Source organism: Scyliorhinus canicula, chromosome 5 (genome assembly GCF_902713615.1).
Source record: "Scyliorhinus canicula chromosome 5, sScyCan1.1, whole genome shotgun sequence".
Classification (NCBI taxonomy): Eukaryota; Metazoa; Chordata; class Chondrichthyes; order Carcharhiniformes; family Scyliorhinidae; genus Scyliorhinus; species Scyliorhinus canicula.
The window spans coordinates 161,820,734-161,848,448 of NC_052150.1; the positions used below are offsets into that span (position 1 = coordinate 161,820,734).

Below are 27,715 nucleotides of genomic sequence, written 5' to 3' on the forward strand. Positions count from 1 at the left end.
TTTTACACTGATTCAATGCCTGACCTGTTATTGCAATTTTTATATTTTCATCCATGTTAAAAGAGTAATGTCCTTGGGACATCACACTATGATAAGGATCTAGATGAATACAAGTATTATTCTTTATATTATTCATAATGTCAATTAAGTTAAAGTGAGGCAATAAATGGCTCAACAGACATGCATTAATGAGTGGGGACAATTTGTACCACAGGTACCCTTGGAGGGTGTGGAAGGGGCAGGGAGGCCTCATTTCACCAGGAACCATTTTACGTTCAGTTTAACTAGAGCGGGGTGGGGTTTAGGAGAGTAACTTACTCTCTAGATGTGAGTCAGGAATGATAATATTTAAGCATCATAAGTGCCATTATTCCAGGAGGTTTGGAGTACCAAATTTCAGTGTTGAACATTTCTGCAGTATTTTCATTCAGAATGGACTAATCTTGTCTTTTCAAAGCTTTTAGGCCGAATAGTCTAAGTCTCTTCTTTTCCTTTCCCAACCCTGTCGAATTCTTGTGATCATTCTGTCTACACATGGAGTTATGAGAATTAGCTTTAAAACCAGCACAATGCAGGGAATCACCATAGCCAGCATGTACCCTGGTGGAAGCCCCCATTTAAACGCTGTAGGTCTCAGAAATTTATTCCATCCAAGCACAGCAGTGTGAGCTGTGCACAGAAGCAACGTGACATGACCAAGCTTTGACTGGAAGAAAAGGAGAAATATGTTAGGCAGGATTAATAATTCAAATTTCTGTCATAATACCATACCAAGATTATTTAAATGCATGCTTCTCATTAACCACAACCACAAATAGCCACAGCGATTGTTTTGCTATGAAATAAAATTCCACTGGTCAAATCGAATCTCAGCTATGAAAATAACTTGGGCCTCCATGAATGGTCAAATCACAATGAGATGATGTTCAAAAAGGGAAAAAAAACATTCGGACCAGTATTCTTATTTCTCAGTTTTAACTTGTTTTTCCTTTTGGGTGCAAGCTCATATAAACTGAAAACACACAGGTAAAGTTATTCAGGATAAATAAGCTCAACAGCTCCATTTTCCGGATTGAGGAGTTCAGAATTCGACTTCTGAGGATTAATTTTAAGTTCAGGAAGGGAAATCGGGCTGAGTGAGCAGGAGAGAAGGCCCAATTACCTTGAATGGTTAGGCCTCACTAGAATGTCACCAGTCAACGTCCCAATCAAGACGGTCTGGAAGACCACAAGAGATGCCTGCATGGCTGTTAAAATCAGGTGACATGGTGCAGCACGGTGGCACAGTGGTTAGCATTGCTGCCTACGGCGCTGAGGACCCGGGTTCGAATCCCGGCCCTGGGTCACTGTCTGTGTGGAGTTTGCACATTCTCCCCGTGTCTGCGTGGGCTTCACCCCCACAGCCCAAAGATGTGCAGGATCGGTAGATTGGCCACTCTAAATTGCCCCTTAATTGGAAAAAATAATTGGGTATTCTAAATTTTTTTTTTTTTTAAATCAGGTGACATGATTTCTGCTGCTGGGGACAAGAGGAAATATCCTTTGGCATTGATAAATCTTCTGTCTGGGCAGGGGTCCAACTGAAATTGTGGTTGGGGAAGGAAAAGGGAAGATTGGGTCAGAGGAGGCCTAAGGTTGCTTTCAGGGGCACAGAGAAGCACTCCTCCACTCTCTTTGAACCTCAGTCTAACCTATTCTTTCCCAAGTCCTCAAAATGATGGACCTCTTCCTATCTCAGCTTCCCTACCTTCCACAATGTACAGAATTTCAAATGGCAGTGCTGCAGTCAGTAATTCCTGATTTACTATCCAGCTCTATGACTTTTTCAACTAGTGTCTGGCACGATGACGTCTGGACATAGGAACATGAGCATATAATTTAACTTCTAAACCTTAATCTATCATTAAATTAGATCCGTACCTCTGTTTAACCTGCCTTGATCATATCTCTTTGGTACATTCGAACATATGAATTAGGAACATCAGTAGCCCATTTGGCCACTCATGTTTGCTCTGCCATTTGATAAGATCACGGCTGATCTAACTGTGGCTTCATCTCTACTTTCTTGGCTCTCCCTGCCGTCTATAACCTTTGACTCTCTTATCAACCAAGAACCTATCTCCTCAGCCTTAAAAACATTCACTGATCCAGTCTTCACTGCTCTGGGAAGAGAACTCCTCAGACTAACCACTCTGAGAGAAATAAATTCTCCTCATCGCTATCTTAAATGGGAGGCCCATTATTTTTAAACTGTATCCCCAGTTCTAATGTTTACCTTATGGGGAAATATTGTTTCAGCATCTACTGTGTGAAGTCCCCTCAGGATCTTATAAGATCCTATAAGATCACCTCTCATTCTTCTAAACTCCAATGGATACAGGCCAGACCTGTCCAACTTTTCCTTGTAACATACCTCTTCAGTCCAGGAATCAGTTGAGCGAACCTTCTCTGAACTGTTTGAAATGTAATAACATCCTTTCTTAAGGAGGTCAAAACTGTATGCGCTATTCCCGATATCATCATACTAATGCCCTGTACAACTGCTGTAACGATTACCTATTTTTAAAATTCCATTTCTCCTGCAATAAGCACCAACATTCCATTTGCCTTCCTAATCACTAGCTGTACCTGCATACAAGAAACCTTGGCTGCTACTTAGGTCCCTGTTAGCTGCACGTGCAAATCACATAATGGCTGCTAAATCCCAATTAACTGGCAATTTTAATTAACTGCACCGCTCAGTTTATGTGCATACCAGATAATAAAAATGTTACTGTACTAACTGTTGTGTCTCATGTACCAGGACACCCAGATCCCTCTGTAACTCAGAGTTCTGCAATCTCTCCTCATTTAATTAATACTCTGCTTTTCTATTCTTCTTACCAAAGTCTTCCTGTCAAAGTGCAAAAATTCACATTTTCTGCTACTAAATTCTTGCCAGCTCGCTTGACTTGTCTTTATCTCTTCACAGTCTCCTTATGTCCTCTTCAAAACTTACTTTCTTACCTAAGTTTGCTTCATCAGCAAATTTAGCAACTGTACATTTGGTCCCTTCATCCAAGTAATTGATTTAGTCTGTAAATTGTTGAAACCTCAACACTGATCCCTGTAGCACTCCACTGCTTCCAGCTTGCCAACCCTAAAATGACTCCTTACCCCTTACTCATTGCTTCTGGTTACTTAACCAATCCTCTATCCATGCTAATATACCGCAACACCATGAACTCTTATGTAACCTTTGGAACTCTCTGCCTCAGAAGGCAGTAAAAGTGGGATCTTTGAATATGTTTACGGCCGAGGCAGATAGATTCTTGTTAGGCACAGGAATCAAAGATTACCAGGGGTAGATGGGCATGTGGAACTGGAAACGCAGACAGATCAACAATGATCTTATTGGATGGCGGAGCAGGCTTGAGGGTCCTAGTTCTGCTCCTATTTTGTATGTTCGTATGTGGCTCTTACCTAATAAAAATGTGAATTCTTAGTCTTGAAGACATCAATTCATCAAATAACCCAGCACTCAGCCTTGTGGGAGAGAGAATTCTAGACTTTTCAGCTTAAAGTACATTTGAAGAATGAAAATTCCTTTAATTGGCCTATGCATGTTGTTCTTGGGCATCTGAATATATCGACAGTTATACACTGCTTCTCAGTTTTGTTCCAGTTTACTTGACTCCTTATGGACATTGTAATGAATGGACCTCTCTCAGTGATGCATGAATTACCTGAACAAATCTGAATTCTCTCCAGTTCATTGCATTGCTGACAGATGGAAGGGATGTTATTCCAAGCAAGAAGAAGACAAAAAAACCTAAAATTCCAAGTGCGTAAAATAAATCACCACGCCAGACCCACACCATCTCTATCTCTGAGGTTGTGTTCTTTTTCACCTGTGTTGAAAACAAGAATCAAACTGAAGACACAAAAATATGTATATCCTATCTATGTTACCTATGCAGCTTGACAGTCTAGCACAGCACTCACAGAGAGAAACAATCCTACTTTGACCAGGCTGGGCTTTTAAAGCACCTTCTTGGATCACAACACTTGGATATTTTGTCATGACAAAAATAACAATCCTGCAGGCACCATTACTGTAAAAACAGAAGAATGAAGGGATGAACAAAGGTTGTTTGTTTTTTTCAACTTATTCACTCAGTACAGTCACAGGACCAAATCTGACCATTTCTTATATTTATATCCACACTCAATTTATGCTGCATCGGAATGAATTGATCCAATTCTCTTACATATGCTACAAACAAGCCAGCTATTATTGAATCTAACATTCTCCATTAAAATAGTATTGAGATAGTAGTTAGCAAAGCCTATGAAATCGTAGGCTTGATAAATGGAAATGCTGAATACAAAAGCAAGGAAGTCATGCTGAATATTATAAAGCTCTGGTTAAGCCACAACTCGAGTATTGCGCCCAGTTCTGCTCACCACACTTTAGGCAGGTTGAGAGGGGTTTTAGCGAGAAGGTTAAGCTGGAAAAACTGGGGTTGTTCTTCTTGGATCAAAAGCATTTGAGGGGGGATTCAACAGAGGGTGGCCAAGATTATGACAGGGTTAGATGGGGTAGACAAGGAAAAGATGTTGCCATCAACTAATGGGCTGAGGAGACCCAGGTTTAAGCGTTTGGGCGTTGATAAAGGGGGGATGTGTGGAAGAACTATTGAGTGCAACAAGTGGTAATGGGCTGGAGCTTGTTGCCACAGAAGGTGGTGGAAGTGGAGACCATCAATGTTCTCTAAAGGAAATTGGATGAGTACTTCAGCAAAATAAATGTACAGTACTATTGAGACTGAGTAGCGGAAAAGGGACTAAGTGGATTGCTCTACAGGGACTTGATAGGTGGGATTTTACAGGCCCTCCCACCATGCGAATCATCGGAATATTTGATGGGCCCACAAAAGGTCTGGTGACTTTGAATGGAAATTGCTGGTCCCGCGGTCGGTGTGACTGGAACATTCAGCCCAATAGGCTGAATGACCTCTCTCTGTGTGGCAATGACTCTGTGGACTCGGATTTTGGCTTCCAAAATCAATCGGATTTTGGCTGCTAAGGCAGCTGGCTCGAACTGGACGGGTTTCAATTAAAAATGCCCCACATTGCAGATTTTTTCCTCTGGGGCAGGCCGGCAGATATGGGATGGAATCAGGCCCAGCAACTCCAGAAGCAAAGCGTAAGTGGCCATGGGGATGTATGAGAACTGAAGTGGACTAGTTAGGAGACCTTTCTGGCCCTCTGGAACCTTGTCCCAGTTGTTTTAGAAGCTGTTAGACCCTCTAGCTCTCAAACCTTCCAAACCACCCCCCCCCCCCCCCCGGCCCTCCCTGGTCCCCGACACTTCCACCCCCACCCCATCCATCTCATATACACTTTGTAACTCGGGGCGGTACGGTGACACAGTGGTTAGCACTGCTGCCTCACAGCGCCAGGGGCATGGTTTTGATTGCGACTTTGGGCAACTGTCTGTGTGGAGTTTGCACATTCTCCCTGAGCCTGTGTGGATTTCCTCTGGGTGCTCCGGTTTCTTCACACAGTCCAAAGATGTGCAGGTTAGGGGGATTGGCCATGCTAAATTGCCCCTTAGTATCCAAGTGTTAGGTGGGGCAACAGGGATAGGGCGGGGGAGTGGGCCTACATCGGGTGCTCTTTTGGACGGTTGGTACATACTCGAAGGGCAGAATGGCCTCCTTCTGAACTTTAGGGTTTCTATGAAATAAACCCATGATCTCCACCCAACTCACCATGGCCCCTCATATTTCCATGTCAACTCAATGTCAACTCACGTCCCTCCACACACCCCATGGCCCTTCATATGTCTGATGTGTCAACTCATGCCTGCCGCCACACCATCATGGCACCCCCATACCTTCTGTGCCACCTCCAAAGCTACTCACCCAGTATCCATCATAAGCAGAACTCCAGAGACCTCAATAAACTTCAGGTTATGACAGATATACAGACATCATCAGACCTTGAAGACACATTTATTTCTGTTCCATCAATTCATGACTCCCACAGTTTGAATTAAAGCATTTGCAACAGCCAACATTGAGTCTACTTGAATCAGCACTGAGTTCAAATGTCCCTGCTGGCTTTAGGTTTCCCACCCCACCCTGTTCTCCTTGTTGGCAAAAATTGAATTTAATGGAATTGGGGGTGGGACTTCTGCAACTGGGTTTAACCACCATTTTTAAAGGTCCATAGAGTCTTCCCCATGATATGAAAATCTGGTGCTGTGACTCGAAAATCTACCAGTTAAATTCTCTTAATCTCAGTGCACAGTACTAATGAAGTGTGCCATTCTCAAAATGTGGGACAAATCTCAATGATTTGCAAACATGGAGAATGGATGACTACAAGTTGGCAGGCCTTTTACATCACTCCTGCTTTTTATTTCCATTGACCTGCAAGATTCGTATTTCCTCAGGGGGTACTTCTGATTGTAAAGGTGGTGGACAAACAGAATTTCTGACAATATTCTGCTTAAATTACAGCTGTCAGTCAGGAGAAATCTTTGAGAAAATTCCCAGCATATATTACCTATTGCATCCCAAAAAACTGAAAACAGGGCTGAGGTCCATATACAGGTAATGGCAATAAAGCAACAATTGAAGAATGTATGGAAACGCCTGCAATGCTGAAGATTTTGTTGGTTCTTGTGATATCAGGAAAAGGCTCTATTGTGTTGTTGCCACCTGGGACTTAGCAGTTGAAGCTCCACTGAGAGCCAGAATGTTGAATTGTCTGAAGCACACAGGGGGAATTAAAAGCATGAGAGGCAACAATAAACAGACAAAAAGAACAATGCACAATGAGCAAAGTGTTCAGAAATAATGGCAACATGCAAGGTGTTAACATCCTGTTGAGAGTCAACATGAGCACATATGGGAAGAGAAATTGGTGGATAGCAGCGGAAAGTGGGAAATAAACTTGGAATGTGTACATCACTTGTTGCCCAGTCATTATTGGTCATTTTGCATCACCAAACAAGATCAATTTCACCCCCATGATATTCTGGAAGTGATGTACACCGTGAGAAAGAAAATTCAAATTTGAAGATTTTTGAGGTGAATAGTTTCTGTATCTAGTGCTTCGACTGGTTAAAGAGCACATGCCAGAATTAATCCAAGGGTGCACACGCCAGAATTAATCTAAGGGTGTACTTGAAGCCAGTGACATGTTCAAGACAAAACTCATACAATTCAAAAGATCACAAGGCACCAATGGATGAGGAAGGTTATCCTAGCTCATTCCTCCAGTGGAAAAAAAAACAACAGTCTGCTCAATACAACATTCAGCTGTTTCTTAAATTATTTTATGGTTCTGGGCTACATTATAATTGAAAGCATGGGAATGTCACACAAATGCATTAAACTCCAGAAGCTCATTTCATGAACAGTTTCCAATTAGTTACTCGTTGGCTGAGGTAAAGTTAGATTTCAAATGGGTGCAGGCTCCTAAAACTGAAGCTCTTCATATTTACTGAACTGATATTGTATCACATGACTTGTTGGGTTATATATTCCTCCCACTGATGCGTTAACAAAAGGACAGGACTTCCTCCTGACCATTTGACAATGTTCTCAAACTATGGGAGTTTCTGGAGGGTTAGGGTGGGACAGCAGTCATATAATTGTGCTCCTTCGTTGACCGTCAAAAGCTGGGTAAGCCAATGAGTTCTGCCGCAGTACTTAAAGTATCACAGCTGACAAAAAGGTCAAATATTTTTCGGTACATGGAACACAATCATGAATAAGGAATTGGTATAGTGCAGGTGGTGGTGGTGGAGCAGGTAGGGATGATGGCTTCAGCCATAGAAAATACTTCTAGGTTTTCTGATTTATTCAGACAATACCCAATAATGGGACACTCACAATTTGCCAACCACCCCTGATGGGACTCCCATTATCAGTCAGTTCTGTCCTGTTATCAGCCCATGCCTATCTTCCCAAACGACTGACACCGCCCCTATAATGGGACCCTGGTGATCAGTCAACATGCACCAACCCCACTGTGATGTATAAGCTCCTCTATCATCCCCAAATACACTTATTGCTGCTCCACTCCCTGATTGCCTTCCTGCCTAACGGACAATCAGACTGTCAATCTGGCAAGGATACAACTAGGAAACCTCATGAATAAAATCAAACCCGGCCTTGCCCAGGTTGTCCATTTATTGTGGAGAGATGCCTGCTCAGCAGATCTGTACAAGTGTGGGTGGGTGCTACCCAGGGGTGGGAGTGATTGGGATGGGGGGGGCGGAGAGAGGAAGGGCTGCTTTGTATCACCTGCTGTGAGACAGGTGCACCCTCCTCAACCTGAGTTCAGAGGGAATGCTTGAGTCAGTTTCTTAGAGCAGTATGTTCTAATCATCCAGGAGAAAGCTAATCTAAACATGGTAATGTGCAATGAGATATGGTTAATCAATAATCTGATAGTAAAAGAGTCTTTAGATGACAGTGATCATAACATGTATTTATTTCATGTCCAGTTTGAAGATGAGAACAGTGGGTCTCAGACTAAGAGCTCAGTGGTACAGAAGGATCTGGGTGTCCTGGTGCATGGATCACAAATGTTTGGCATGCAGGTACAGCAAGAGATTATGAAGGCTAATGGAATGCTGACATCTATTGCTGCAAGGGGAATGGAATATAAATGTAGGGAAGTTTTATTGCAGCTGTACAGGGCCTTATACTGTGCACAGTTTTGGTCTCTTTATTTGAAAAAGCATACAATTGCATTAGAAGCAGTTCAGAGAAAGTTCACGTGACTCTTTCCTGGGATGAAGGGCTTAATTTATGAAACAATGTTGAATTAAAATAATAGAATAGAATAGAGCTTTGTTGTTCACGCAGAAGTGGAAATTTGGCTTTGGTTTCACTTCCGATATAATACATAATTGTACAGCTTTTAGTTAAAAATAGTAAATATTTCATGTATACCTACATTCATACATTTGTGCACATATAACATCCATCACACAAACATAACTCATTTGCTCTGCCACACTTACTTCAGTTAAAATAAATACGAACAGCACGTTAAATTTACATGATGTTATTTAGTAAACATACGGCACTGGGAACAAAAGACCTTTTGAACAGATCTTTCCTTGCAATAGGCATTATAAAGTGAGAGGTGTACCTGCACTTGGTGGGGGGGAAGGGGTCTCCCAGGTGATCGGAGGCACAAGGTGGTCGACCTCTGGCCAGGTTGGCACCCTGGCACCACTAATGCCACCTGGGCATGTTGGCACTGCCAGCCTGACAGGGGAGCTGCCTGGGAGACCAGCTGGCAGGGCCAAGGTGCCAGGCTGGCATTTTGCACACATTAGGATCAGACCCGGGGGTGCCCTACACGTGTGAGGTGGGGTGCAGGGGGGCCCGAGTATCCCCTCATAGGTGAGTTGGGTAGGTCGGGGGTTGCATTGGATCCCTTCCTGCAATGAGGAGGAGCTTCATTCGTCGGAGCTCCAGAGTGCACTAAGGGCGGCCATGGGTGAGGAGGGGGGGGGTCGTTCCCCGCCGGGGTCCCAAATAACAACAGGGTGCCATTTGATAGCGAGGTCATTCCCGGCACTACAAGCGGCGGGAATGACCCTGACAATCCTGCCCAGAACAGACCCTGGTTTGTTTCAGTTAGTTCATACTCTAGGTCTTTAAATTAGTCAAGGCTGAGTTAGGTAGGTTTTTGATAGGCAAGGGAGTCAAGGATTATGGGATGCAAACAGGAAAGTGGAGTTGAGACCACAACAGGTCTGTCATGATCTTATTGAATGGCGCAGCAGGCTAGAAGGGCCGAATGGTTTACTCCTGCTCCCAAGTCCTATGGGTGGGAATCTCCGGCCGCTTGGCGACCAGAGTTTTCCATTGTTGGCGTCTCGCCTGTGGTGGCGGTGGGGGGGGGGGGGGGGGAGGTGGAATTCAGCCCTATGTTTCTATGTGGTGTTTTGAATGCCTTGTTATCACCACATTTTATGTTGCACCAACTGTCATTCAATTTTTCTTACACCGCCCTCCCACCCTCCAAAGAGAAAGTGAAAATGCTGGAATATCTCAGCAGGTCTGGCAGTGTCTGTAGGAAGAGAAATGAGCTAACGCATAGGAAAAGAGTGCCCCCATGGCACAGGCCCGCCCGCGGATCGGTTGGTCCTGATTGCGGGCCATGCCACTGTGGAGGCACCCCACCGGGGCCAGATCACCCCCTCCCCAAGGACCCCAGAGCCCGCCCGCGCAGCCAGGTCCCCCCGGTAAGGGGCCATATCTACGCCGGCAGGACTGGAATAAAACCAGCGGGACTTCGGCCCATCATGGGCCTGAGAATCGCCGGGGGGGGCCGCTGCGAATGGCCGCGGACCGGCACGGCCCGATTCCCGCCCCCGCCGGATCTTCGGTGCCAGAGAATTCTGCGGCCGGCGGGGGCGGTATTCACGCCGCCTCCCGGCGATTCTCCGACTCGGCGGGGCGGTCGGAGAATCCCGCCCCAGTATTTTGGGAGGAAAGTACTGAAGACTTTGAGAATGCACGGGCGAGAATTGCAGAGAATCGTAAAGACTGCCGTGGGACAGGTCGTGACCCACGACAGTCTTCACGCCCACTTCCAGGACCGATTCTCCCCCCCGGGCGGGGCTAGGAGCGCGGCCCCGTGCGTCACGGCGGCGCGGCCTTGACGACGGTCATCAAGGCTGCACGTCAAGCGTCACGCCGGCTGACACGGCTGATGACGTCAACTGCGCATGTGCAGGTTGGACAACACCAACCCGCACATGCGCAGTTGGCGTATTTTCCCTCAGCCGCCCCACAATCTCTGTGGTACTGCCGTGCCAATCGGGCCCCCAGATGCCCCAAACGGGCATCTGGCGCCCGTTTCACGACGGCAGCGAGCAGGTGTGTTTGCTGCCTTGTTGAAACGGGCGTGAAGGCCCAGCCGCTCGGCCCATCGGCCTCGGAGAATCGCCACTCGCCGTAAAAAACGGCGAGCGGCGATTCGTGGCGTGGGGAGGGCGTGGGGAGGGAGAATAGCGGGAGGGCGTGAAAAATGTCGGGAGGCCCTCCCGCTATTCTCCCACCCGGCGGGGGGGACGGGGACGGAGAATCGCGCCCCACATCTTTGTAAAGGCAGTGGGGTGGAGAAAGAACAGCTCGGGGATTAGGCGTGGAGCATTTTATTTGTTTTTACTTTTATTTACTGAAAGCAGAGTTGTAAGTTGCAGGCTTATTTCTCTGGTTCCAGCTTCATGCCCTTTGATGCGATCTCCACTCTATTCTGCAGAGACCAGGGGCAGAAATCTCCGGTCTCTGAAATTGCTTTTGGCAATCAGCCAGAGAATCCACGTTGGCGGTGAAACCAGGGGCGGTGCCGCTTTTACGATGCTCCGCCCCCTCCAAAACAGCGTACTCGCAGAGTACGGTGCACGTGGTCGGGTTGGCCTCAGGACATCACCTGAGGTCCTCCCCCCCGATGCTTCACCACTGATGGGCCGAGTTCCCGATAGCGTCAGTCGAGTGTGGTATTTATTTTTGGGAACTTGGCATGGCGGCTGTGGACAGAGTCCAGCGCCGCCACAACTGGGAGGCGGAGCCGATGCGCATGCAGTGGGGGCTTTGGCGGGGGATGGGAGCACTGGTGGGGGGGTGGTCTGGGGGTGGCAAGCCTGGCCAAAGGGGTGCATTATTTGACAGGCCGGTTCTGTGCGCGGCAGGTGCCACGTTGCACGGCGCAGTCGCTGCAGGCCGCCGCCATGCGCATGCGCGGCCTCGGATACGGCAGTTCTCCGGCCATACCCGCAGCTATAGCCGGGGGCTTTACGCTGTGTGCCTGCTAGCCCCCCACCAGACATGGGATCGGTGGCCATTTTGCGCCATTTTATCGGTCGTAAAATGCCACCGTTCCCAACGCCGGCGTCAGCACTTAGTCTCAGCATTGGAGAATCCAGTCCCAGACCATAGTTATGCTGATTTCTCACTTAGTTTCCTGCATAAATTTGATGATGGAACCTGAAGACCAATTCTATAATAATCTTCAGGATTACTGGTGCTTGCTGCCTTCCCATATAGAAAGAGTTAGGGCTTCCTACAGCTGAAAAGGATGGTAATGAGTTTGCAATAGGATGGAAATTCCAGAGAGCTGCACGAGCAGCAGATTCTCTAATAGTAGTATTCTGTCGCTTTGTATCCCTTTAACTTTAAATCTGAGAGGCCCCTTTGACTGCGCCTTCCAAACCCACATCCGCTACCATCTAGAAGGTCACGGTCAGCAGACACATGGGAATAGCATCACCTGGAAGGTCCCCTCCACGCCACTCGCCATCCTGACATAGAAATATATCACTGTTCAAAATCATGGAACTCCCTCCCTGACAGCACTGTGGGTGTATCTGCACCAGATGGACTGCAGTGGTTCAAGAAGGTGGCTCACTGATGCACCAATAGCAGCTCACTTCTAAGGTACCGTAATACCCCTAGTCATACTACCACATTCACCCCTTGTTGAAAAAGAAGCTGGAAGGAGGGGGGGGGGGAAACGCGGGCATGAGGGGGGGTGGTGTACCTTGGGTATGTGCGACTGGTAGTATGACTACAGATGTTTAGGTCATACTGTTGCATCGATGGCTGCCCACTGACCCCTAACTTATGTGCAAAGGAAAAACAACAACTATGTACAGTGTGCACAATTAGGGGTGGGGGGGGGGGGGGAAATGGGGGACCAGGTAAAGAACAAAAGAAAAATCACAAGAGTCCATCCGCAGGCAGAAGTCCACCAGTAGGTCACATCGATTCAATCAGTCGAGTGGGCGCCTTCGATGTCCTGCTTGACCAGCGCAGCGGTGCCGGCAACGTCGGAGCGGTGGTCGTCCGTGACTCCGGGAGCGATGATCTTGTTCCTGTCTCCGTACCCCTGGTCGGAGTTAGCGGGGGCCAGGCCGGGGGAGGAGGTTTCTGTCCGCTGATCTGTGAGGGCATCGGTGCTGGGGGCTGTGGGGGTTGGGGGGGGGGGGGGGGGGGTTGCTGGTGTTGGGGGGTGTGGCCGAGATCCGGCGGATTCGCGTGGAGTAGCTGGACTCTTTCGACCAACGGGTCCGACTTGTGCACCCGCAAGTGTTTCCAGAGCAGAATGGGCCCGGGGGTAGCCAGCTAGGTCGGGAGCAGGGTCCCTGAGGAAGACTTCCTGGGAAAAGCAAGAAGACGTTTGTGAGGCGTTTGGTTAGTGGCGGTACAGAGAAGTGACCGGATTGAGTGGAGGGCGTCTGGGACGACCTCTTGCCAGCGGGAGACTGGGAGATTTCTGGACCGTAGGGCCAGTAGGACTGTCTTCCAGACCCTACCGTTCTCCCTCTGACCTGTCCGTTACCCGGGGGTTGTAACTGGTCATCCTGCTGGAGGCGATGCCCCTGCTGAGCAGGAATTGACGCAGCTTGTCACTCATAAATGAGGACCCCCTATCGCTATGAATGTATGCGGGGTAACCGGACAGGGAGAAGATGGTGTGCAGGGCTTTGATAATGGTGGTTGTGGTCATGTCGGGGCAGGGGATGGCGAAAGGGAAATGGGAGTACTCGTCAATCACGTTGAGGAAGTACGTGTTGCAGTTGTTGGAGGGGAGGGGACCTTTGAAATCCATGCTGAGACGTTCAAAGGGGCGGGAAGCATTTATAAGATGCGCTTGTTTAGGGTGGTAGAAGTGCGGCTTGCACGCTGCGCAGATGTGGCATTCCCTGGTCACTGTCCTGACCTCCTCGATGGAGTAGGGCAGGTTGCGGGTCTTTATGAAATGGAAAAAGCGGGTGACCCCCGGATGGCAGAGGTCCGCGTGGAGGGTGCGGAGGCGGTCCACTTGTGCTTTGGCACAGGTGCCACGGGACAGGGCATCGGGAGGCTCGTTTAGCTTCCCAGGACGATACAAGATGTCGTAGTTGTACGTGGACAACTCGATCCTTCACCGCAAGATCTTATCGTTCTTTATCTTGCCCCTCTGTGCATTATCAAACATGAAAGCCACTGACCATTGGTCTGTGAGGAGGGTAAACCTCCTGCCGGCCAGATCGTGCCTCCAATATTGCACAGCTTCGACTATGGCCTGTGCTTCCTTTTCGACCGAGGAATGGCAGATTCCGGAAGCGTGGAGGGTACGGGAGAAGAAGGCCACGGGTCTGCCCGCTTGGTTGAGGGTGGCTGCCAGAGCAACATCCGACGCGTCGCTCTCGACTTGAAAGGGGAGGGTCTCGTCGATAGCGCGCATCGTGGCATTTGCAATGTCTTCTTTGATGCGGCTAAAGGCCTGGCGGGCCTCCATCGACAGGGGAAACGTGGTGGACTGAATGAGTAGGCGGGCTTTGTCGGCGTAATTGGGGACCCACTGGGCGTAATATGAAAAGAAGCCCAAACAGCTCTTGAGGGCTTTGAGGGAGTGGGGGAGGGGGAGCTCCATCAGGGGGCGCATGCGTTTGGGGTCGGGGCCTATCACTCCGTTATGCACTACGTAGCCGAGGATGGCTAGACGGTCGGTGCTAAACAAGCACTCATCCTTATTGTAGCTCAGGTTAAGGAGTTTTGCGGTTTGGAGGAATTTGCGAAGGTTGGTGTTGTGGTCCTGCTGGTCGTGGCTGCAGATGGTGACATTGTCGAGATACGGGAAGGTTGCCCGTAAACCGCGTTGGTCAACCATTCGGTCCATCTCCCTTTGGAAGACCGAGACCCCATTTGTGACACCGAAAGGAACCCTTAAAAAGTGGTAGAGACGCCCATCCGCTTCGAACGCAGTGTACTTTCGGTCACTCGCGCGGATGGGGAGCTGATGGTAAGCAGACTTAAGGTCCACCATGGAAAAAACCTTGTACTGCGCGATCCTGTTGACCAGGTCGGAGATACGTGGGAGAGGATACGCGTCCAGCTGCGTAAACCTGTTGATGGTCTGACTGTAGTCTATGACCATCCGATTTTTCTCCCCGGTCTTGACCACCAGCACTTGTGCTCGCCAGGGGCTGTTGCTCGCCTCGATAACCCCTTCCTTCAGAAGCCTTTGGACTTCGGACCTGATGAAGGTCCGGTCCTGGGCACTGTACCGTCTGCTCCTGGTGGCGATGGGTTTGCAATCCGGGGTGAGGTTTGCAAACAAGGATGGGGGATCAACCTTGAGGGACGCGAGGCTGCACACAGAAAGGGGGGGTCATGGGGCTGCTGAATTTGAACGTTAAACTCTGGAGGTTGCACTGGAAATCTAACCCCAGGAGTGTTGCCGCGCAGAGGGGGGGGAAGAATGAAGAGTTTATAGTTTTTAAACTCCCTCCCCTGGACCGTGAGGTCCGCTATGCAGTACCCTATGATCTGGACCGAGTGCGAACCGGAGGCCAGAGCGATTCTTTGTTTTACTGGGTAAACGGGAAGTGCGCAGCACCTTACCGTGGCGGGGTGGATGAAACGTTCTGTGCTCCCGGAGTCCAGCAGGCAGCTCGTCTCGTGGCCGTTGAGAAGGATCTTCGTGGTCGCTGTGGACAGCGTGCGGGGCCGTGACTGGTCCAATGTTACTGAGGCGAGTCGTAGCATGAACTCCGAGTCGTCATCCGGCAGCGAGTGGTCATTTGCGGGGTCCTTGGTGCTGATCCAAGATGGCGGCACCCATCGGCAGCACGTAATGGGGGTGAACAAAATGGCAGCGCCCGGGGATCGCATGTGGAGTCGGGGACCCAAAATGGCGGCACCCGGGAATCACCCGTGGCGGTGGGGGCAGCGAGGTCTGCGGCCCGCGCGGGGCCCATGAGGAGCGTGGGGGGAAACCCGCGGTCGCTGCTCAAGACTGCAGCCACCGCCTTGGACTGGCAAATGGCTGCAAAATGTCCCTTTGTGCCGCAGCTTTTACAGGTTGCGGTGCGGGCCGGGCAGCGCTGGTGGGGTTGCTTGGCCTGGCCGCAAAAAAGTAGCAGCGGGGCCCTGTGGGTTTATCGGGGCACCCTGCGGCGCAGGCCTGAGGGGGGTCCGAGTCTGCGGGGGTGATGGGGGTCGCGTTCCATGCTGCCCAGGGGGCCACCGCGCGGTCGGGAGCGTGTGCGTGGGCGTTGCAATTAGCGACATCTAGAGAGGAGGCGAGGGCCCGTGCCTCGGCGAGGCTTAAAGTTTCTTTCTCTAAGAGTCTCTGCCGGATCTGCGAAGATTGAATACCCGCAACGAAAGCGTCTCTAATTAAAAGTTTGGTGTGTTCGGCCGCAGAAACTTGTGGGCAGGCGCAGTTTCTCCCCAGAACAAGGAGGGCCCGGTAGAATTCGTCTAAAGACTCACCAGGAAATTGCTGACTCATGGCCAGCAAGTGCCGTGCGTAGACCTGGCTCACCGGCCGGATGAAATGTCCCTTAAGCAAGTCCATGGCTGCGTCATAGTCTGTTGTGTCCTCTATGAGCGTGTACACGGTGGTGCCAACGCACGAGTGGAGGATATGCAGTTTTGTTCCCTCGTCGGGCGGTTTTCGGCTGTGCTCAAGTAACTATTGAAACACGCCAGCCAGTGTTTAAATGCTGCTGTTGCATTTGCTGCGTGGGGGCTGAGTCGAAGGCACTCTGGCTTGATACGAAGCTCCATCCTTTAAAAACCTGTGCATTAAACTGATGCGCCATCAATTGGACACGAGACGAAGATGAGATCCAAACGATAGGCTTTAATGCACAAGAAGTGTACCCGGCAGCAGACGTACAGAAGAAGGGCCGACTGCCGGAAAGCACGAGTTCTTATATCCTGCTTTGTAGGCGGAGCTACCTACCTCTCAGCCAATCGGCTGAGAGGCACATGACTTACCCGGGCCAATGGGCAGCGAGTCCTCTGCACCAATAGCAGCTCACTTCTAAGGTACCGTAATACCCCTAGTCATACTACCACACTCACCACCGCTTTCTCAAGGACAATCAGGGCTGGGTAATACATGTTGGTCACGCCAGTGACATCCGCGCCCCACGCATGAATAAAAAAAAGTAATTTTAAGATCTCCGTTACACTTTGGTTTAAGAAATATAAGGGGAGTAAGAAAATATTTGGGTTGGAGAAACTGGATGATGGAAATGTGGATTGAAGGAGCTTGTTTGTCAGACCTGCTGCTTAAGGTGCCACCAATGAAGGGATAACCATAAATTAACAAAAATAAAGTAATAAAATGCTAATGCAATATGATTCTTGGCATTAAGTATCTATCCTAAAATACAGCTCCTGGTTATCATACATGAGTTGAAGAAAATGACCTCTGGTTATTTTCTCTTTGGTAGTCTTGCCAAGCCAGAGAATTCTGAAGAGAGGATTTATGCCTAATTTTCCTTTTATTTTTCTCTAGTTCCCATAGGGAGTTTTATACCTTCAGATGTCATCCCTTCCCAGAGCAACTGGATGAGACAGAACACACATCACAATGCTATACAGTCAAATTCAGTAAACTGCACTACTTCTGATAGAATAAATTAAAATAGAAGTATAATATTAGTACAGGAACAGGTCTTACCTGGGAGGCAGCATACTGAACTTGTTTCCAGTAAAATATGTATCTAAGTGGTTTGACCAGTGAGTAGAAAACATGAAGGAAACCATAGGCAAATGATGCAAGCCCAAGTTGCTTTCGGCACAACATCCACTTGTCGAGCCAGTCAGGGAATCTCTTGTATTTTGTCCCTCTGTAGAGTTGGAGGAATGCAGCTATAACACCCGGAAGGTAAACCAAGCCAAGTAGAATGAGAGAGACACTTGGAAAGACATGATTTGGTATGGAAATCACCATCTGATAGGTCTTATCAGTGTTATAAATTACATAAGAATAGATCACTTTCAGCACAACATTGTACAAAAAGAAGAATACTGTGAGACCAGCCATTATAATAAATGTCAGTCTCCACATCGGAAAGAGCTGGAGAGGGTAGTTCTCCAGTTCGGTGGCTGCTAAGAGGGATCCCTGGTCTAAAGGAGTGAGGCCTATACTTCTGGCAACATCCATCACCAATTGTTTAGATATATTGTCATCCCCACAGACAAAGACCTGAAACACAGAATGATAAGTTTTATCACTGGTGAAAATATTGTTGCTGCAATTCAATATATTCAAATACCCTAATACTGTATTGTTTTTGAAATACAGTTCACTGGTCAGTATAGACAATGGTTTTAATTGATCGTTGCTAACTAAATTTACTTCACGTAACAATGAAATAGCGACGTGATCTTACCTGATTGCTGGCATCCAGACTGCCTGACTGCAGGGCCCAGGCTGAAACTGTGTTGAAACCCTTCACCACATTGGCTTTGGGAACCAGCTGAGACAGGTACTGTGCATTGGACTCAGGGTATTGGTTCATTCTGAGGTTGTTGCTTACATCCACCAGCACTTTTCCATCCAGCAAATCGGACAGAGCTGGGATAAAATCATAGTTTTCCCTGTGAACTGCCAAGAAAATGATCTTGGATATTTTCAGGGCCTCTGCGTGGCTAAACACTTGTGCTCCACTTGGCAGCAGGGCAGAGTTCTTTGGGTCTCGACTCCCAAACACCACTGGGTGACCTGATTTGAGCAGCTTTATGCCCAAGGATCTGCCAAAGTCCCCAGTACCAAGAATGCAAATTGTGTCCCGCTTATGATCCAACCTTTTTCTGCTGCTGGTCTGATGGAGTGGGATCTGGCCTACGGAATTGCTGTCCATCTCTGAAAAATAAAGTCAGTAGAAATGTTACAATACTCTGATCAATCAGCTCCTATACATTAGATTATACCAGACACCAGCTACACTGATATTAATGTTTTGTTTTGCATATTTCTTCTGATTTTTTAATTGTAATCTGACGATCAGTGGGGAATATATAAAGAAATATTTAATGTGATACAGAGCAAATACATGCCTCTCAGAGGAAAAGGCTCTGCTTCATAAAAAAACCCAGCCATGGACAACAAAAGAGGTTCGGTACAGCATAAAAAGAAAGGGCTTACAGAAATGCGAGAAAAAGCACAGATCTGGATGAATGTGATAGATACAAAGACCAGCAATGTACCACAAAGTAGCTTATAGGAGCGACTAAAAGGGATTCTGAAAGGAAACTTGCAAGGGACATCAAAAGCAATAAGAAGAAATGTTATAATTATATGAAGAGAAAACGGGTGGTCAAGAGCAATGTTGGCCCACAAAAAGTTGAAAATGGAGATATTGTCATCAATAATGGGAAATGGCAGACATGTTGAACAATTACTTTGCCTCAGTAATTACAGTTGAAAAGTAAGATAACTTTCTGGAAGTGCTGAAAACATTAATAGTCAATAGAGGGCAGGAACCTAATACCATTAATGCAAGTACAGCATCAGTAACTTGGAATTTAATGGAACTAAAGAGTGACAAATCCACAGGACCTGACGGTTTCCATCCGAGGGTGTTAAAGGAAGTAGGGGAGTGCATTGTAGATGCCTTAACTATAATTGTCCAGCATTCCCGAGATTCAGTAGTCTCACTGGATTGGAAAATTACACATGTCACTTATTAAGAAGGGTAAAAGGGGGAAACCAAGGAATTACAGACCAGTTAACCTAACCTCTGTGGTGGGGAAATTGCTGGAGTCTATAATCAAGGATGGGGTAAATGAACACCTTGAAAATTTGCGGCCGGTCAGGAGAAGCCAGCATTGATTCGTGAAGGGAAGGTCATGCCTGACTAATCTTATGAATATTTTGAAGAGGTGACTTAAGTAGTGAACAGGGAAATGTCTATGGATGTGGGGGGGTGTGGCATTGTTAACCAAGGAAAGTATTACGGCGGTAGAAAGGACGTTTGAGGATTCGTCTACTGAGGTAGTATGGGCCGAGGTTAGGAACAGGAGAGGAGAGGTCACCCTGTTGGGAGTTGTCTATAGACCTCCGAATAGTTCCAGAGATGTAGAGGAAAGGATTGCAAAGATGATTCTCGACAGGAGCGAGAGTAACAGGGTAGTTGTTATGGGGGACTTTAACTTTCCAAATATTGACTGGAAATACTATAGTTCGAGTACTATAGATGGGTCAATTTTTGTACAGTGTGTGCAGGAGGGTTTTCTGACACAGTATGTAGACAGGCCAACAAGGGGAGAGGCCACATTGGATTTGGTACTGGGTAATGAACCCGGCCAGGTGTTAGATTTAGATGTAGGTGAGCACTTTGGTGATAGTGATCACAACTCGGTTATGTTTACTTTAGCAATGGGCAGGGATAGGTATATACCGCAAGGCAAGAATTATAGCTGGGGGAAAGGCAATTATGATGCTATTCGGCAAGATTTAGGATGTATAGGATGGGGAAGGAAACTGCAGGGGATGGGTACAATCGAAATGTGGAGCTTTTTCAAGGAACAGCTACTGCATGTCCTTGATAAGATGTACCTGTCAGGCAGGGAGGAAGTTGTCGAACAAGGGAACCGTGGTTTACTAAGGAAGTTGAAGCACTTGTCAAGAGGAAGAAGAAGGCTTATGTTAGGATGAGACATGAAGGCTCAGTTAGGGCACTTGAGAGTTACAAGTTAGCCAGGAAAGACCTAAAGGGAGAGTTAAGAAGAGCGAGGAGAGGACACGAAAAGTCGTTGGCGGATAGGATCAAGGAAAACCCTAAGGCTTTCTATAGGTATATCAAGAACAAAAGAATGACTAGAGTAAGATTAGGGCCAATCAAGGATAGTAGTGGAACGTTGTGTGTGGAATCAGAGGAGATAGGGGAAGCGTTAAATGGATATTTTTCGTCAGTGTTTACACTGGAGAAAGACAATGTTGTCGAGGAGAATACTCAGGTTCAGTCGACCAGGCTAGATGGAATTGGGGTTCAAAAGGAGGAGGTGTTAGCAATTTTGGAAAATGTCAAAATAGATAAGTCCCCTGGGCCAGATGGGATTTATCCTAGGATTCTCTGGGAAGCCAGGGAGGAGATTGGAGAGCCTTTGTCCTTGATCTTTATGTCGTCTTTGTCGACAGGAATAGTGCCGGAAGACTGGAGGATAGCAAATGTTGTCCCCTTGTTCAAGAAGGGGAGTAGAGACAACCCTGGTAATTATAGACCTGTGAGCCTTACTTCGGTTGTGGGTAAAATGTTGGAAAAGGTTATAAGAGATAGGGTTTATAATCATCTTGAAAAGAACAAGTTGATTAGCGATAGTCAACACGGTTTTGTGAAGGGTAGGTCATGCCTCACAAACCTTATTGAGTTTTTTGAGAAGGTGACCAAACAGGTGGATGAGGGTAAAACAGTTGATGTGGTGTATATGGATTTCAGTAAGGCGTTTGATAAGGTTCCCCACGGTAGGCTATTGCAGAAAATAAGGAAGTATGGGATTGAAGGTGATTTAGCGGTTTGGATCAGTAATTGGCTAGCTGAAAGAAGACAGAGGGTGGTGGTTGATGGCAAATGTTCATCCTGGAGTTCAGTTACTAGTGGTGTACCGCAAGGATCTGTTTTGGGGCCACAATGTTTGTCATTTTTATAAATGACCTGGAAGAGGGTGTAGAAGGATGGGTTAGTAAATTTGCAGATGACACGAAGGTCGGTGGAGTTGTGGATAGTGCTGAAGGATGTTATAGGATACAGAGGGACATAGATAAGCTGCAGAGCTGGGCTGAGAGGTGGCAGATGGAGTTTAATGCGGAAAAGTGTGAGGTGGTTCACTTTGGAAGGAGTAACAGGAATGCAGAGTACTGGGCTAATGGCAAGATTCTTGGTAGTGTAGATGAACAGAGAGATCTCGGCATCCAGGTACATAAATCCCTGAAAGTTGCCACACAGGTTAATAGGGCTGTTAAGAAGGCATATGGTGTGCTAGCCTTTATCAGCAGGGGGATTGAGTATCGGAGCCACAAGGTCATGCTGCAGCTGTATATAACTCTGGTGCGGCCGCACCTGGAGTACTGCGTGCAGTTCTGGTCACCACATTATAGGAAGGATGTGGAAGCTTTGGAAAAGGTTCAGAGGAGATTTACTAGGATGTTGCCTGGTATGGAGGGAAGGTCTTACGAGGAAAGGCTCAGGGACTTGAAGCTGTTTTCGTTAGAGAGGAGAAGGTTGAGAGGTGACTTAATAGAGACATATAAGATAGTCAGAGGTTTAGATAGGGTGGACAGTGAGAGTCTTTTTCCTCGGATGGTGATGACCAACACGAGGGGACATAGCTTTAAATTGAGGGGTGGTAGATATAGGACAGATGTCAGAGGCAATTTCTTTATTCAGAGAGTAGTAGGGGTGTGGAACGCCCTGCCTGCAACAGTAGTAGACTCGCCAACTTTAAGGGCATTTAAGTGGTCACTGGATAGACATATAGATGAAAATGGAATAGTGTAGGTCAGATAGGCTTCAGATGGTTTCACAGGTCGGCGCAACATCGAGGGCCGAAGGGCCCGTACTGCGCTGTAATGTTCTATGTTCTATGTTCTATGTTCTATGTCATTTATATGGACTTCCAGAAGGCATTTGAGAAAGTCCCACACAAGAGACTGTTAACTAAAGTAGATGCCCTCGGAGTTCAGGACAAGTTATTGACATGGTTCGGAAATTGGTTGAGTGGCAGGCAATAGAGAGTGGGGATATTGGGTAGTTACTTTAATTGGCAGGAGGTGGCTAGTGGTGTACCATAGGGATCTGTGATGGGGCCTGAATATTCACACTATTCATTAATGACTTGGATGATGGCATAGAAAGTCATATATCCAGATTTGCGAACGATACAAAGTTACGGGGCATTGTAGGCAGCCTAGATGATGGCAGAAAATTACAAGGAGATATTGGGCGCGATTCTCGGGAAAGCTTTCTAAGTGTGGTAGCGAGCGGGCACTGCAGCGGGCTTCGCAACGCTCGGCTGAATGAGGCCAGCAATGGCCGCTAGCAAGGTTGAGCAGCACTTAAGCAGCACTTGTTCAGCCAACACCAGCCAGCACGCAAAAATGGAGTCGAGGAGACCAGCCCCAAGATTCAGGATGCAGATCTGGGGAGGCTCCTGGTGCATTGGGGCGAGGAGAGATGCTTTGTTCCCCTGACTTGAGAATTCTCACCTCCCTCGAGGAGCATGCCCTGGAGATGACTGGGTGGCCAAGGACAGGGCGATCACCAATGTGGAGGCTGGCAGACGCCGCAGAGGTGAGGAACTACCGAGGTGAAGGACCTGTCAACTGTGAGTTGTTATTGCCATACTGACTGACCCATCCCTCCCACTGACCACATGTCCATTCTCCCGCAGGTCCTCCAGCCGATAGTGCCGGCCCATCCCGGAAGCCCATTCTCCAGCCTCCCACGAGACCACCTGGGTCCCAGCCTGATGCTGAGCCAATGGAAGAGATATAACCGGAGCTGATGAAGATGACGGGGAGTAGTCAGGACATTCAGAAGGAGAGGTTAGAGACACTCCCACAGATCCATGGCCGATTGGCGGAGTCCCAAAGACTACGGCTTCAGGAGATGTCATCGGCAATGTATGGCACGGAGGCCAACACTGCTAGGGTGTCAGCCACTGTGGAGAGCCTGATGCATGACGCTGGCACCATCAGTGAAGGAGTCTAAAGCAGCACGCAGTCGGTGGCGGCCATGCCTGTGTGGCAACCCGGTCAAGTCCCATGGTATTGTGATGGTGGCCACCAGCTCGCCTGAGTTCCACCCCTCTGATGAGGCCACGTCTCACAGTCAGCACATGGGGCAGGCCGCCACGGCTGTGCAAGACCTAATTGAGTCCTGATACAGGTATTTCAATCAAGCTTGAATGTGACCTCCCATTGTCAGACTGCCGTTGAGGCATATATTCCCGCACAGCAGGTGGGTGGGGGAGCGTGGTCTATGTGATGCTGAGAAAATTCCATTAAATTCAGGAAATGGCCACTGATTATAAGGGAGGCTTTAATTATTGCCAATCTGTCTCCCTCAAGCTGGTTACTGCTTTTGGTGGTATTCAGCCTTGTGAAACTAACCAGATGGCGGTCGAATGTGGTGAGCCACTCTGGTGGGGTTTTCCACAGGTTTCCACAAGAAGCTTTCACCTCCAAACCTGCCTCCCGGGGCCAGGTAGATTCTGCAAATGTGTGAAACCAGTCATGTCACTATTATGGGCGGCACGGTAGCACAGTGGTTAGTACTGTTGCTTCGCAGCACAAGGATCCTGGCAGGGCCGGCTCAAGGTACCGGCAACTCGGGCAGTTGCCCGGGGCGCCATGTGCTAGGGGGCGCCAGAGACCCGGCGCCGCGTAAAAGACTAGGGTCCCGCGCATGCGCAGTTGGGCTGGTGCCAACCAGCGCATGCGCGGTGGCCACCCTCCCCCAGGCCGCCCCGCACAAACATGGCGGATGGATCCAGGCTCGCCGGTGGAAGAAAGGAGGCCTGCCGACAGAGAGACTGGCCCGCCGATCGGTGGGACCCAATCATGTACCAGGTCACTCCGCCCCCCCCTGGTGCCCCCTCCGCCCCCCCCTCTGCCCCCCCCCCCTCCGGCCCCCCCCCTCCGGCCCTCCCCCTCCGGCCCCCCCTCCCCCCTCGGGCGCCCCCCCCCTCCGCCCCCGCCCCTCCGCCCCCCCCTCCGCCCCCCCCGGCCCCTCCCCCCCCCGGCCCCCCTCTCCCCCCCCGAAGGGCGCCGAAGTTCAGCTTGCCCGGGGCGCCAGCAACCCTAGGGCCGGCGCTGGATCCTGGGTTCAATGCCCGGCTTGGATCACTGTGTGGAGTCTGAATGTTTCCCCGTGTCTGCATGGGTTTCCTCCAGGTCCTCTGCTTTTCTCCCACAAGTCCTGAAAACGTACTTGTGAGGTGAATTGGATATTCTGATTTCTCCCTCTGTGTACACGAAAGGCGCCGGAGTGTGGCGACTAGGGGATTTTCACAGTAACCTGAAGTTAGCCTACTTGTAACAATAATAAAGATTATTATTATTATTAGGATCACTGTACATCTTGGGCGTGAATCCCTCCCCCGCTGGCTGCCGAATTCTCTGGCGGCGGGTTTCTGGCGGGAGCGAGAATTGCGCCGGTCGGGGGCCGTTGGCAGCGCCCCCCCCCCGGTGATTCTCCGGTCCGTGATGGGCTGAGTGGCCACCTGTTTGCAACCGGTCCCGCTGGCGTAAATCACAACAGGTCCATATCGGCGGGACCTGGCTCCACGGGCGGCCTGCAGAGTCCTTGGGGGCGTGCTGACATCTGGCCCCGGGGTGGGGGGGAGGGGTGCCGTCAACCTGCGCCATGGCCAGTGCGTAGGTGAACCCCCCTGCGCATGCGCTCGGATGACGCCAGCACATGCTGGTGCTCCCGTGCATGCGCCAACTCGCGCCGGCCGGCGGAGGCCCTTCAGCACCGGTTGGCGTGGCGCCAAAGACTCCGGCGCCAGCCTAGCCCCTGAAGGTGCGGAGGATTCGGCACCTTTGGGGTGGCCCAATGCCGGAGTGGTTCACGCCACTCCTCGGCGCCGGAGTGGCCCGCCCCGCAGGATAGCGGAGAATCCCGCCCCTTGTTTTTCTTGTCACATATCATAAAGTCCTTCATGGTTAACAGGAAGATGATGAACTCTTAAACATTCATGAGTCCCAAATCGTATCTGAGTTCGGGGCTTAACTGATGAAAGATCTTTGTGGGTGAAGACAGATTTGGTTCAGATTCAGTAACCACATTACAAACCCATTGGTAAGTTTCTGAAATGTTTTTCAAAGGTTTGGGATTGAGCTGTATTTTCATCTCCTGATGCCACATTAACAAATGGGCAGGGTTTTATCATTGTAACTTCCATTGTAACTCCCACTGCTTCTATCGCCTTTACTCAAAAGCATTGGACAAGTGCAGGATGTCTAGTACTATGAAGCAATGTAAAATGGAGTTCACAGAAATGATTGAGCCTGTGGTGACAATCGTAATAATGCTATTCCATTGCCCTGGACTACTCTGGAAAGTAAATATTTGACCAAGTGAAATCTACACTCTGAACAAAGGAACTGATTTTATTAACTGTCTTAAGTCATTCTTATAACTTGTCCTGTATGTGGCAAGCAAGTTCTACATATTGCTTTCCACTCAAAGTATGGCAAGATGCACAACTACTGACTATTGGCAGCTGCCTGTATTTCTTCTGGAAATAGTCTGCCCCAGAAGCCCTGGAGATGCCAGGACTGTCTCTCAAATGTAGCTGCCAATCTCTCTGTGCCATAGTAATGCCAGAGGAGAAAGCTCGTGAATTTTTAGCACTACGTCACACCACATCACATCAAATATAAGCAATAGCTTATTTTGTTCAAGAAAAGAGCTGCAGGTATAACTGGTTCCATAATTATTTTAAAAGAAAATTGCTGTCATGTGAAAGGATCCAAAACAAACAATCAAAAGGAGTCAAAAATAGGGTTGCAGCTCAAATTCACCAGTGGTTGCTCCCCACTGGTACCTTGACAATGGTCAATTTACCTGCATATCATAATCAAAATTTATAAAAATCTGAAACAGTATCAGAAGATTTTAGAAATGGACAGGAGGTCAGAAGAGACAGAATGAGTCAAAATGTCACAAAACAGCAAGTGCGTTATCTAATTGTCCAATGAATGATATATCCAGGACCAAACAAAAAGTTGCATCCGCTTCAGTAACATTTCCATTGAAAGCAAGAAAAGAACACTCAGAAAAAAATTAGAAAATAAATGTTTTGCCAATTTTTCACTCAAACACTTGCTTGTTAATAGCAATTCCAGTTGGTAAAATCAACAAGTTTATAAAAGTTTATAAAGATAAGTTGTTGAAATGTGCAACTAATTATATAATAAGCTCAGAAAATTTGAAATATATTAAATGCTCTTACCTTCCTTATTTTGGTTGGCTGGACTGGAAAATGAGGACAGTTAAAACAAAGAATAAACAGCTTTCACTTGAGCTGATGTATAGATAGAGCCTACAGCTGTTTATCTTTCAAACTGAGCCTCATATTTAAAGTCTATGATCAAGTTTCAGAGGTCAGTGTGTCTTTTGCTCCACCCCTTTGCACATCTGCCAGAACTCGAACCCTGCCACAAACCCTGATTTCCGATGAGTACACATGACCACAGGAAAGTATCAAATCTCCGTGCTTGTTTCACAATGAATTTTAAAAAGTTGGCTGGACAGCTCTTCTGTGACATCAAGATTTTGTTCTTTGACTTAAGCTTTTGCTGTGAAAGTACAACCAGTTAACAGTCAGGTTTGCTCAGTGTTAACAATTCTCTTGATATTTACATCATTACATTTTAATCTTGGTACAGAGCGACACAGGAACATAGGACAAAATACTTAATTTTATCAGTTTTGCTGAATCTTTTTCTATATTATTTTAAAAACTATTTCTAATCAGTTTCAATTTCTAATCAATTCAATTTTCTCTCAATTTTGCTCGACCTTCCAACTCATGACACTTCCAAAATCTTCCAGTGCTTCTGAATGAATCAGCGTACCTCTCATAGCTGCACTTGAAGATGTACCATCAACTGTGCTCCCTTGCATCTTGTTCAGAAAGTCATCAAAAGTCAAACTAGTTGAGGCTAGTATTTTAATACCTACATTTTTGTTTACTTCACACTGTTGCCTGCACATGATGGATGGCTGCCAGATTCTCCCTCCCCATTCCTGGAGTTTCAGAACTGTGCATGTTCTTTCTCCTTTACTCCTGTCTGTGCTCATTTTGTCCCCCCCCCCCCAAATATCTCCATCTCTCACATTCCACAATTTGGTAGGTTGTCAGCTGTATCCACCCACCATCCAGGCAGTCGCAGA

General features: G+C 48.0%; 1 protein-coding gene across 3 annotated transcripts; it reads right to left on the reverse strand.

The window, feature by feature from the left end:
• LOC119966381 (metalloreductase STEAP4-like) lies at positions 1–27,715 on the reverse strand. 3 transcript variants are annotated; one of them, XM_038797942.1, is made up of 6 exons: positions 27,698–27,715; positions 26,772–27,117; positions 18,203–18,675; positions 17,488–18,015; positions 3,726–3,890; positions 1–706 (listed from the first exon to the last, which is right to left on the reverse strand). In XM_038797942.1, the coding sequence occupies exons 3-6, from the start codon at positions 18,671–18,673 to the stop codon at positions 461–463; spliced, it is 1,410 nt and encodes a 469-aa protein (XP_038653870.1). In that variant the 5' UTR covers positions 18,674–18,675; positions 26,772–27,117; positions 27,698–27,715; the 3' UTR covers positions 1–460. The 3 variants fall into 3 exon arrangements, with proteins under 3 accessions (XP_038653870.1, XP_038653869.1, XP_038653868.1); XM_038797941.1 differs by lacking the exon at positions 27,698–27,715 and adding an exon at positions 27,503–27,605; XM_038797940.1 differs by lacking the exon at positions 27,698–27,715 and adding an exon at positions 27,397–27,567.

Coding starts and splice junctions, on each gene's coding strand:
- LOC119966381 (XM_038797942.1), bottom strand. CDS start 18,673: ATGGACAGCAATTCCGTAGGCCAGATCCCACTCCATCAGACCAGCAGC. Junction 18,016..18,202: donor GTCTGGATGCCAGCAATCAG/GTAAGATCACGT, acceptor TCTGTGTTTCAG/GTCTTTGTCTGTGGGGATGA. Junction 3,891..17,487: donor TTCAGTATGCTGCCTCCCAG/GTAAGACCTGTT, acceptor TTTTCAACACAG/GTGAAAAAGAACACAACCTC.